At 37.9% G+C, this 12,544-nt stretch overlaps 3 protein-coding genes and 1 pseudogene across 3 annotated transcripts; 2 read left to right on the plus strand and 2 right to left on the minus strand.

Annotated features, from left to right (window-relative positions):
- Positions 1-1,542: 1,542 nt before the first annotated feature.
- LOC106343102 (probable E3 ubiquitin-protein ligase XBOS36) lies at positions 1,543-3,806 on the plus strand. Its single transcript, XM_013782236.1, is given in 3 exon segments — positions 1,543-2,168; positions 3,075-3,405; positions 3,408-3,806. Coding segments are annotated over 3 exon segments (1,263 nt in total). The 5' UTR covers positions 1,543-1,571; the 3' UTR covers positions 3,743-3,806.
- An 825-nt stretch (positions 3,807-4,631) lies between these two features.
- Positions 4,632-6,789, plus strand: LOC106343100 (espin-like). The gene is made up of 2 exons (XM_013782234.1): positions 4,632-5,339; positions 5,859-6,789. The coding sequence occupies exons 1-2, from the start codon at positions 4,743-4,745 to the stop codon at positions 6,546-6,548; spliced, it is 1,287 nt and encodes a 428-aa protein (XP_013637688.1). The 5' UTR covers positions 4,632-4,742; the 3' UTR covers positions 6,549-6,789.
- Positions 6,790-7,519: 730 nt separating this feature from the next.
- LOC106344374 lies at positions 7,520-9,834 on the minus strand (annotated as a pseudogene).
- A 546-nt stretch (positions 9,835-10,380) lies between these two features.
- On the minus strand, positions 10,381-11,428 carry LOC106343101 (AT-hook motif nuclear-localized protein 28-like). Its single transcript, XM_013782235.1, has one exon. The coding sequence runs from the start codon at positions 11,202-11,204 to the stop codon at positions 10,593-10,595; it is 612 nt and encodes a 203-aa protein (XP_013637689.1). The 5' UTR covers positions 11,205-11,428; the 3' UTR covers positions 10,381-10,592.
- Between the last annotated feature and the right edge of the window lie 1,116 nt (positions 11,429-12,544).

The raw sequence follows: 12,544 nt of genomic DNA on the forward strand, positions 1-12,544 counted from the left end.
CATTATTGAGTGATGTATTGAATTACTCAAACCCAATGTCGGTCCTGACACGGCAATGACCACAAGCAATTTTTCAAAAACGTGGCCTATTCTATATACGTGTAGCTAAAGTAACATATGTATACCAATGATTTGTTTCTAAAAAGAGGCTGATTTTTTTCAAGTTTTTTTAGTGGGCTGGAAGCTGTTACTTGCTATGCTTCCTGTCAGGGCCGCTACTGCTCAAACCAAATCATCTGTGGATGTCTTTAGTTTACACAATACATACGTTCTTAAGTAATTAATCAATTCTCATGATTATAGTCTAGCTGTGGGTAACTAAATAATTCATAAGAAGATCAAAAACTTGGCTTAAATAATGATTTTTAGTTGCAACTACTAAGGTAAAGTCATTGTGGTGATATCTAAACCCTAATAAGCACTTTATGTGAAATAATGTTTTGTACTAATTGTGTTTTATATGTATATAAATTATTTCTATACGGATTATGAATAGAAAAGTTTATAACTTTAAGTGCAAAATCGGTTTTGTACGAATTCTGTGCAAAACGATTCTGCAGTATATACAAAACACGCTGTACTAATTATGCACAGACCAATTATTATTATCAATTTTGCACAAAAACTTCAGGAATCATTATTTATAGGATAAGTCTTTGGAAATCCTAATTTACATAATCTCGAAATTTGCACGGAAAAATTTGCGAAAAAAAAAAAATCCTAATTCGCAGAACACCGTTTTTGCACGGATTCTGTACTGCAAAAATTATAATTCGGATATGCACAAACTATACATGATTCTTTTAAAAATATAATTATAACCCCTAGATGCACAAACAATGCATGATTCTCTTAAACAGAAAAATAATTATTTCAGATGCACAGAGTTCGCACGATTTTATCAAACATACCTAATTTTCTCAGATCGAACTAACTTTGCACACATACGAAAATTAAACCCTTAATCAGATCTAGAAATCACAATATTCAGATCTATCAGTTTCAGTTATCTAGCTCATAGATCTATTATTCTTAATGGATTAAACCGATGTTCATAACCATACCACATATGAGTTAAATTTACATGAACCCTAAGATCTTTAAACATCTAGGTTAATCACATAATAGAATCATATGAATGTTTATAGAGTTACCTGGATTCATTTTGTCTGAGAGATCTTCCTGAATGGATTGAATCCTGAATGGAAGATGAACAGCTTAATCTCTTCTTAGGAACTCTTAGGTTTCTCTCGCCTCGTCTATAACGTTAGTTCTTGCTTTTAGGATATCTTTATGATGGTCTAAAGATATGTATCTATAGGTAGAGAGGACCTAATTCCTCTTTAGGGTTTCCTTTAGATTAATCTCAACCGTCCATCAAAGTAGAGATAAATTAGGAACTACTCCTTTATTTCCAATTTCATTGGTCACCAAACATATTAAGAAATAACAATATTCCAATAGAAAACAAATAACTATAAGACCATATAATAGGGAAAGGAAATATTCCTTACATACTCAACATCATCATTCTTGCAGAGTTCTATCATAAACCTAAAACTTTTCTTTCCATGGATCCAAGACTTGAACAAGCAGCTGAATCTGGAAGCATCGATGAGCGGTATACCCTTATTGATGAGAATCCATACATACTTGAGAACATTGACGCAGTACCATTTGTGACCACTCCCCTCCACGTAGCTGCAGCTTCTGGGAACATACCATTCGCCAAGGAGATGCTAAATCTCAAGCCCTCTTTTGCCAGAAAGCTCAACACAAAAGGGTATAGTCCGTTGCATCTTGCTGTCAACATGGATCAAGATGAGTTTGTCCGCAGGATGATCTGCCTTGATGGCCATCTTGCCCGCGTTAAAGGGAGAAACGGCATCACACCGTTTCATTTACTAGCGCAAAAAGGAAATGCAGATCTTGTGGCGAGGTGCCTTCGTGGATCCCCTGAATGTATCCAAGACGAGATTGTAGATGTCCAGAATGCTCTGCATCTTGCTGTGATACATGATAGATTTGAAGTGCTCCTAGTCCTCGTCGGATGGTTCCAGAGAATGAGCCAAAGAGACGCTGACACCATTGAGTATCGTGTTTTGAATAGAGCTGATATTGACTACAACACGCCTTTGCACCTTGCAGCATCTAAGAATGATCGTCAGGCATGTTTTTCTTTTCTTCTTCAGTTCTTATTTAAAATTATATATAAAAACAAGTTCTACCATGTGAAGCGGATGGGCTTCCATCTCAAACTTAAGTAACAATGGAAAAAAACAATGGATGAGTGAACAATGTAAGATTCTGATAAGTATCAACGGTCTTACTTCAGGAAGAAGTCTAAGGAGGTGGTTAATGAATCTCTGGATGAGTTAGAAGGTTCGAGTTCTTCAAAGAAGGAAGCGCGTTAACAAACACTCTATTTTGGAGAGAGGGTTTGCGGTTAGAGGGAAGAGTTGAAAATAAGAGAGTCGAATATTGTTTAGGAGGTGTTATTGGTTTATATATTTTGAATGATTTAGAAATCTATATAGTATTTATAAATCCAAGTAAAATATGCAAATCCGAAGGTTTTTCCTCGGATTTGAGTCTTTGTATTTTTAACTAAAAAATCCAAACAAATCCATTCAAATCCATTATAAAATCAAATATATTAGCAAATCCGTACGATTGAATAACAGTTGATTTGATACAGAATTTATGAATTATTAAACCAATAACACATGATTTTAATACAGATTTGAAAATCATAGAACCAATAACACTAGATTTAGTTCGGATTTCCAAATCCATTAAAATACAACAACCAATAACCCCTATTTAGAGTTTATGCTTGATTGGTGTATGATCTTAGACGCTATGAGTCTGAGCTCAAGATCGTGATGAGATCTTGAGATCGAGGATTTCTTTGAGAGATTTGTACTTTGAGAGATTCGATTTCGATTTCTACTTCTTTCATTGATCAGTTACATTGAGTTGAGAGTTTATACACTTAGAGATATCCAAAATCTATCAGATTCCTATGCATTATGATTCTTTAATTTCCTAATATGATTATCCATTTTATGCAGATGATGAGACTGTTACTGCAATGTCGGTCGGTTCAGCGAAAAGAAGTAAATGGTGAAAATTTAACTTTCCTTGATATCTTAAGAAGCCAAAGACGGAGAGACGCAGGTGGAGACTTAAGAGAGGACTTGGATTTGGAACAAATTGTTGCAAAAACTTGGTTTGACATTTTAAAATCACCATTCACTTTCTGGACATATTGCTCCACATTCGTTAGATGCCTAAGGACTGACACATCGGACGAAGCTCGTGGAGTGTTCCTGATTGTATGCACTTTGATAATAACAGCCACTTACCAGACTGCCCTCCAGCCTCCCGGAGGTGTACATCAATCCGGGATACGAATGCGGGTTCCGTCGTGATGAAACAGACATTCTTCATCCTTATTTGGCTTTTCAACGCCTTAGGCTTCGGCTGCGCTATACTCTACACCTTTTGTCTCATACCACTTGGTAGTTTGTTTGTACTTTGGTTCTTTTGGATTGGCACATCTCTGTGCATTTCTTATGCTCTAGCGATGGCAGTAATCTCACCGCACCCTCTAGTGTTTCTCTCCGCGACCTTCGCCTTCTTCCTGCTCATTGCTCTCTATTTCTTGCTCGAAAATTTCATACGACAGTATCGGAATGTGTCCCCTATGCCCCGATTGAGCTGGTTTTGGAAGGCTTGATACAACATGTGTCACTTCTATTACAGGAGAAGAGATGATTGATTCTGAGAAGGTAAATAATGCAACCGTCAAAAAACATATGCCATGCCCCTTGTTTAATTTTTTCGTTAAATTGCCATAATGTTCAGTTTTGTAATTTATTGAATTTTATGTTTGTTATGCTGTACATGTTGTTTAATATAATTGTAAGGAAATGATTTCATGCATGTGAAAAATATTCACTGATATTTGCTTCGACTCTCAACACCATCCTTGCTGAATGTATCCAAGATGTGAGCGTGAATTGCAAAAATGCTCTGCACCTCGCTGTGATGAATGACAGATTTGAAGTTGTCCAAGTCCTCAGCGGATGCATCCAGCAAAAGATCAAAAGAAACTCCACCAAGATCAGAGTTACTAGAATGCCGGTCGGTTCGTGAAAACAAATTAAATGGTGATGGTTTAACATGTCTAGCCCTAATTGACATGTCTACAGCCAACTACTAGACATCCAATAAACAATGCAATAAGGGTTATAGAAATTTAAAAACCAACCAATCATGAAGGACAAACATTCTGACTATCTCTAGAAGACAATGTGAATCATATAATATTAATAAGTCATACTGAAAGAGTGAGAGACAAAGATTAAGAGCATGACAACTCTGATACTCAAATCTAACCAGCAAACAATTGGGTAGAGAATCAACATGGATGGACATTCATGTTTATTTTTCATAGGCCTATAATGTGACAAGTCATTCAAGAGCTCTTGTTGACATGGATGGGCATATCATTGATTGATAAAATGGCGTGTGGTAGGAAACTCTTTAGGACCCACCTCCTGTACATACGGAAATAAACCATCTGTAACGACAAGTTTGAATGGTTCTTTGCTTTGAAACTTCCTGGTAGCCAGAATAGGATAGAATTTTTTTTTACAAAAGATAGAGCTTCTGCCTACTTCTGCTATCCTCATACTTTTACTGTAGTATTCTTACTTGAGTACCAGAAGCTCTATATGGATCGAAGACTTCAACAGGCTGCTGAATCAGGTAGCATCAGTGACCTTTATGCTTTGATCGATGAGAATCCGTGCATACTGGAGAACATCGACGCCATGCCATTCGTGAACACTCCCCTTCACATAGCTGCAGCTTCTGGAAAAATAGCGTTCGCCGTAGAGATGCTGAATCTCAAGCCGTCTTTTGCGAAAAAACTCAATACAAACGGGTGCAGTCCGTTGCACCTTGCTGTGGAGAAGGATCAACAAGAGCTCGTCACCTGGCTGCTCAGGATTGATCCCAGCCTTGCTGGCGTTAAAGGCAGAGAAGGCATCACGCTGTTCCATCTCCTAGTGTTAAGAGCGAACGTCGATCTTGTGGTAGAGTGCCTCATAACATCTCCTGAATGTATTAAAGATGTGAGCGTGAATGGCCAAAATGCTCTGCATCTTGCTGTGGTGAATGAAAGATTTGAAGTTCTGCAGGTCCTCACCGGATGGATCCAGAGAATGAGTCAGAAAAATGCTCGCTCTATCGAGTATTCAGTTCTGAATAAGAAGGATTTAACCGGCAACACGCCTCTGCACCGTGCAGCATATAAGAATGATCATCAGGTATGCTTTATATTCTAATTTCACAAGAGAAAGGAAGCCAAAGATTTAACAATATTTTCAAAGCTGTATAGGGCTGGGCATGAGGCGCTTACTAGCTATTTTAGGTGTACTTAGATACTTGACTTGCATTGCAGAGTAATAACAATTTAAACTTGTATTTACTTGTTATAAACTAAGACTTGCTATCTCTGAGTATTTGATCAAATATGAATTCCTTGCAAGTTATTTGCTTCGCTCCATTATTTGATACTTGCAAAATTAAGACCGATACGAAACAAGTAACAAGTATAAGATGAGTAATGAGTATTTGTGTCCAACCTTAAATACAAGTAAAAAATAAGATAAGTATTATTAGGAAGTAACAAATATTTAATAGAGCATATAAGAATTAGCAAATAAAGGAGTAATTATTATTTGTCTTGACAACGCCAATACTTGACTTTTTAAGGCGAGTATGGATCAAGTACGAATACCAAGTAATGATGTCGAACCCCTAAACTGATTGGTCATTTTATGCAGATGGTGAAACTTTTACTAGAATGTCGAATGGTTCAACGGAACGAAGTAAATGGTGATGGTTTAACATTCCTTGATATCTTAAGAACACATGGACAAATTGATGAAGGTGGAGAATTGGAACAAGCTGCTCTAAAAACCGGGTGCATGGAAGCAGCTTCTCTTCCAAAACTGATGAAAAAAACATACGACTTCTTCAAATCACCAATCACGTTTTGGGCTTACTGCTCCACTCATACAAGGCGCATAAGTTCCGACACATCAGACGAAGCTCGTGGAGTCTTCTTAATTATATGCACTTTGCTAATCACAGCAACTTACCAGACCTCCCTCCAGCCTCCAGGAGGTGTGACCCAATCAGAGGGCCATGCAGTGATGAAGCAGACATTCTTCATCGTCCTATGGGTTTCTAACACCATAGGATTCTGCTGCGCTATATTCTACACCTTTTGTCTCTTACCAGCAAGAGGTTTGTTGACTCTGTGGTTTTGTTATATAGGAGCGTCTCTTTGCGTTTCTTACGCGTTAGCAATGGCTGTAATCTCACCACAGCCTATAGTGTTTCTCACCGCGTGCTTTGCCTTGTACCTGCTTTTTCCTCTGTATGTTTTGATGGAAGTTTTCCTAAGGCAATGGCAGAGGCATCAGACGGTAGCACCTGATCCCAAATTGAGCTGGTTTTGGAAAGTTTGATACAACATGTGTGTCGCTTTTACTACAGACTACAGGAGAATAGAGGATTCTGAGAGGCAAAAGACCCAACACTCAAACATATGCCATGTCCCTTGTGACTTGCAATACTGTTCAGTTTGTAATGAATTGGCTTTACATACTACAGATATATGTAGTTCAATAATAAAATGTGGTATATGTAAATGATTCCATGCATGTTAAAATATTCAAGTTGTACTTTATTAACTCAGTATGGTTCTTCATTACAGGCTCTAATGTCATTATAACACCCTTCAAACTTTTTGTTGTTGCTCCTTCAGCTCGGCCTCGAGGGGGATCTGTAATGTTTGATTTGCTCAGCTTTTGCAGGTGTGATCTTCACGCATTTTGCATGGAACCATTTCTCACAAACATTATGTAGCAGCATATACAAATAATTATGCTCATTCGTAAAATCAGTGAATAAAGTGAACTTTCACCCATTAACAAGTTGACAACGTAAAAGATGAAATATTTCCACATGCATGAAATTATTCCTTACCTTACATGCATATAGATATAAAAAATATATAGAAGCCAATTTATTACTAAACGTTAATTGTAATTAAAAAAAATAAAAATAAACAAGGAACATGGCATATGTTTTGAGGGTTACATCTTACCTTTTCAAACCTTCCGAAGCCAGCTCAATCGGGGCACAAGACCCACGGTCAGATGCTTCCGCCAATTATCAAAGAAAATTTCAGACAAGAGATAGAGAGCAAACAGCAGGCAGGGCCGGCTTAACATTATTATGGACCCTAGGGCAAAAAAAAATTTAACCCTCTAAAATTTATATTTAGATAATGTTTAAAATAATTTTAAAATTTAATCAGTAATATTTTGTATATTTCGTGATGAAAATAAAACTATATGCATATCGAATATCTTTAGGCCTTTTTCAATTTTATTTATTATATTTATAATTTTTGTTATATACAAATATAGAACTTTTAAAAAACATTGAGCCCCTTAACTATTATTATACGGGGAACACTAGTTTGGACCCGGGGCGGTCGCACCGCTTGTCCCCCCTCCTCAGCCGGCTCTGACAGCAGGAAGAAGGCGAAGGTCGTGGAGATAAACACTAAAGGGTGGGGTGAGATAACTGCAATTGCTAGAGCATAAGAAATGCACAGAGATCCCCCAATCCAAAAGAACCAACTTGCAAACATATCAAGCGGCAGGAGACAGAACGTGTAGAGTATAGCGCAGCAGAAGCCGACGGTGTTAGAAACCCAAAGAAGGATGAAAAACGTCTGTTTCATCACTGCGGAACCTGCGTTAACATCTTCCTCGGGTTGGTGTACACCTCCCGGAGGCTGGAGTGCAGTCTGGTAGGTGGCTGTTATTATCAAAGTGCATACAATCAAGAACACTCCACGAGCTTCGTCTGATGCGTTGCTCCTTAGGCGTTTCATGAAAGTGGAGGAGAAAGTCCAGAAAGTGAGTGGTTATTTATAAATCTCATACCGTGCCTTTGATCTTGGCACCGAAGCTGATTCTTTACACCCGCCACCCGGTGTTTACAACAACTTGTTACAAATCCAGGTCCTCCTCCTCTCCTGGTCCCTGGCTTCCACCTGCCTCCTCTCTCCGTTCTTGGTTTCTTCTTAAGATATCAAGGAAAGTTAAACCATCACCATTTACATCGTTCCGCTTAACCAACCGACATTCCAATAACAGCCTAACCGCCTGCTACACAAATGGATCCATCATATATATACAAAAATGATTCTTGGAGGAATAATCTCACATTGTTCACTCATTCCAATTATTACTTAAACCTATAGATGGGAAGCCAATCCCACTTGAACTTGCTTTTGTTTACAGTTTAAAACAATGTTCAAAAAATCGCTAGGCAGTAACTAGGCATTCTATAGAGTACTAGCGACTAAGCGGATTATTCGAGGATTATTCGAGGATTAGTCGAGACCTAAACGTTAGAAAATTATTGATTTATTATACATTTATATGACATATATTAGTTTTTAAGTTTAATTATAAAATTATTGTGATTAATTATCATCATTAGATTTACAAAATAAAAGAAATAAGACAAATTTGTAGATTTATAATAAGATTATTGCTTAATTTAACATATTTAGATCGAGTTAAACCGATTTAGAATAGTTTCAATCAGTTTGAATTGTATAAATCGGTATAAATCGGATTCTAAGAAAATTTGTTTCGGACATGACCGAATTGCCGTCTATAGCAATTTTTAGAACTTTGGTTTTAAATATAGAAAAAGAAAAGAAAAACATGCCTGACGATCATTCTTAGATGCTGCAAGGTGCAAAGGCGTGTTGTAGACTTGTAGTCAATATCCACGACTCTCAATGGTGTCAGCGTCTCTTTGGCTCATTCTCTGGATCCATCGAGGACTTGGTGAACTTCAAACCTATCATGTATCACAGCAAGATGCAGAGCATTCTGGCGATCTACGCTCTCATCTTGGATACATTCAGGGGATCCACGAAGGCACCTCGCCACAAGGTCTGCGTTTCCTTTTTGCGCTAGTAAATGAAACGGTGTGATGCCGTTTCTCCCTTTAACGCGGGCAAGACCGCCGTCAAGCCAGATCATCCTGCGGACAAACTCATTTTGATCCATGTTGACAGCAAGATGCAACGGACTATACCCTTTTGTGTTGAGCTTTCTGGCAAAAGAGGGCTTGAGATTCAGCATCTCCTTGGCGAATGGTATGTTCCCAGAAGCTGCAGCTACGTGGAGGGGAGTGGTCACAAATGGTACTGCGTCGATGTTCTCAAGTATGTATGGATTCTCATCAATAAGAGTATACAGCCAGGGCCGGCTGAGGAGGGGGACAAGCGGTGCGACCGCCCTGGGTCCAAACTCGTGTCTCCGTATAATAATAGTTAAGGGGCTCAATTTTTTTTAAAAGTTCTATATTTGTATATAACAAAAATTATAAATATATAAATAAAATTGAAAAAGGCCTAAAGATATTTGATATGCATATAGTTTTATTTTCATCACGAAATATACAAAATATTACTGATTAAATTTTAAAATTATTTTAAACATTATCTAAATATAAATTTTAGAGGGTTAAATTTTTTTTTGCCCTAGGGTCCATAATAATGTTAAGCCGGCCCTGTATACAGCTCATCGATGCTTCCAGATTCAGCTGCTTGTTTAAGTCTTGGATCCATTGGAAAAAAGGTTTATTATCGAACTAACTTTGCAAGATTGATGAAGTTAAAGTGAGGTGACTTTTATAGACACAAAAGAACCAGTGAGTGAGTATGTGAGATGACTAAAAGAAGAGAGTGACTTTTCACATGTAAGTAAGAGAAATAATAAAGAAAGACCTTTTGACACATGAGTATGTTTTATTCCCTCATGATGTTCATAAAAGCTCAGCATCCACTAGCTTTTTTACCAAAAAATTAATCTCTTTGCTTATCCACACATAATCATCCTATCCATTCAAGCAAAGCGATCCACCTATGGGTTTCTTAATCATTCGAATATTTTTATAGTCCTGAGCAGCTGGAAGCTGTCAAGACACCAGTGTAAGTCTGAGGCCTGAGCCCCGATCAAGTTGGTTTTAACGATACCATTAGCATAATATATGGCTTATATTTTGAGAATGCAATGCTGTAACCCCCTTCTTAAGATATATGATATGTTCCAAGTAGTAATTAATGAGACCTTTTGGGCCACTAGTTTAATCTGCGAGAGATGTTGTCGTGTAATAATGAGACCACTTAACCATAGCCCAAAGGATATCTTCTGCTGGGGAAGTCCATATAAAACCATAACTATACAGCCAAACTCCCAGACATCCAATAAACAATGCGATAGGATTAAAGAAATTTTTTAAATAAACCAACCAATCATTAGGGGACAAACATTCTAATTATCTCTAGAAGACAATGCGAATCATATAAACTCATGTCGAACTTAAAGAGTGACAGAGAGAATGAAGAACAAAGATTAAAAGCAAACAATTGATTCTTGATGATGAAAAGCAGAAACTCTAAAGGTAAAGATTGGTTAGTATTCCGGCGGAGCTCCGGCGGCGGGGGTCCAGACAACATCAGAGCCCTCAATGTGGCAAGACTCTCCACCTCCTCCAGTGACCGGCGGCGACTGTCCCTTCCCTTCCTTCGCCTCCGCCGAAGCCGAGGAGTTTTCTTGCTTCACCTCCGCGGGTAACCGGTAATACGAAGGGTTGTTCAAACTCGCGGCGACAACGAAGACGGGTCCGGCGGAGATGAGCGGACCGGAGACGAATCCGCCGATTATCTGTCCCTGAGGTCCGGCGAGCGAGACGGCGAAGGAGTTGGAGACGGGAGGAGGGAGGAAAGCGGCGGAGACGGAGAGGAGATCGAACTTGCCGTGGAAAGTGATGGTTGAGCCGGGAGGTGCGGGGGAAGGCTGGCGCAGCGTGACGTCAGCAACGGAGCCGGAGCCGCTGAGGAGGCAGAGGCCGATGGATCTTTCGCGGCAGAAGCGGTTGATGGAGGCGACGACGTCGTTTCCGGAAGGGACTTGGAGGATGTAAGGGCTCATGGGAGGCTCCAAGGTGAGGAAAACCGGTGGTTTCGGTTTGTTTTTCGAACCTTGGGGTCTGCCACGTGGACGCTGACGCTGTACGTGTTCCATTGATGCGGCGGCGGTGGAGAAGGAGGAGGAGGAGATAGCGTGTTGGTGCTGAGGGAACTTGGAGGTCCAATGTCTCCTTTTTTCACCTTTCTGAATTTTGTATTTGTGTGGTAAAATGGTGAAAAGTAAAAGAGGAAGAAGATGCAGAGTTTGTTGGTAATAGTGTACAAAGACTAGTCGTTGTCTCTTTAATGGGCAAAAGTGGTGTGTTTGATTAATTATATAATTTGACCAGAAAGTATTTTGCTTTTTCTCTCTATCTCTACTACATGAGTTGTTAATAAGAGAGGACATTTTATCCGTTAAATTTGATTCGATTCGTTATTCGTTTCGATTCGATCCGAAAATTCTGGATATCTGTAAACTTTGGAGTCAAAGCAAATATTAAAAATCAATATCCGTTAAAATCGAAGCAAATCACAAATATTAAATTTTGGAAAGCGGATATCCGATCCGATCCAACAATATATAAATACATGTATATCTTGATTATATTTAAAAAATTTAAAGTATAAAATTATATAATTATTATTCTAACATATGATTTGATAAATTATATTCACTTTATTATTTATATAAAAGTATTACGTAAAGGAAGATAACACATTTATGATAATTATAATTTTTTCTTAAGTTTTGTGTTATTATAATTGTTAACTAAGCTTAAATTTTTTTACAAAATATGTAGATTCACTACTTCTTTTAATTTTTATCATATATATCATGCGAAAAAATATTTTACAAAATAAATTTGTATCAAAATTTTAAGATTATTTATATTAATCAAAACATATGAGATATCCGTAAGTATTCGTAAATATCCGCAAATATCTATTTATTTTCTGGATATCCGTCTTTCCGAATATCCTTATTTTTCTGAAGCAAAGCAAATCGAATCGAAAAATTAGATATATGTAACATACGAGGCAAATCACAAATATCTTCAAAAACTTGGATATCCGATCCGTTTCGGTGCCTAATTGTTAATGCGTTCAATATATATATATATATATATATATATATTTATTTTTTTTGGTGGGTGTAAATGCGTTCAATATGTTACATTGTTGATAATATCGAGGCCGTGCCATTTGTAACACTCCGCTCCAGGCATCTGCTCTTTCCTGTGTTGTTGTTTATCTGCTCTCCTCTGTATCCCTCGATGACCCTGAGGCTGAGCCATCTGAAGGCTACACAGTAACTAGAATATTGTAACACTAGTGAAACAAATACGCCTTCGAGAATGTAAACGTATAAAGCAGAAGAAGGCCAATCAGGTCAACCATTTTAGACAGGCATAAAGAGCCAAAATTGTCAAGTCTCGTACCAAGAAGAGAAAT

This window comes from Brassica oleracea, chromosome C5 (assembly GCF_000695525.1).
Source record: "Brassica oleracea var. oleracea cultivar TO1000 chromosome C5, BOL, whole genome shotgun sequence".
NCBI lineage: Eukaryota > Viridiplantae > Streptophyta > Magnoliopsida > Brassicales > Brassicaceae > Brassica > Brassica oleracea.

Excerpts from the sequence above, each read along its gene's own strand:
- LOC106343100 (XM_013782234.1), top strand. The coding sequence starts at position 4,743 with ATGGATCGAAGACTTCAACAGGCTGCTGAATCAGGTAGCATCAGTGAC. Across the intron at positions 5,340-5,858 it reads CATATAAGAATGATCATCAG|ATGGTGAAACTTTTACTAGA; the intron begins GTATGCTTTATA and ends CATTTTATGCAG.
- LOC106343101 (XM_013782235.1), bottom strand. The coding sequence starts at position 11,204 with ATGGAACACGTACAGCGTCAGCGTCCACGTGGCAGACCCCAAGGTTCG.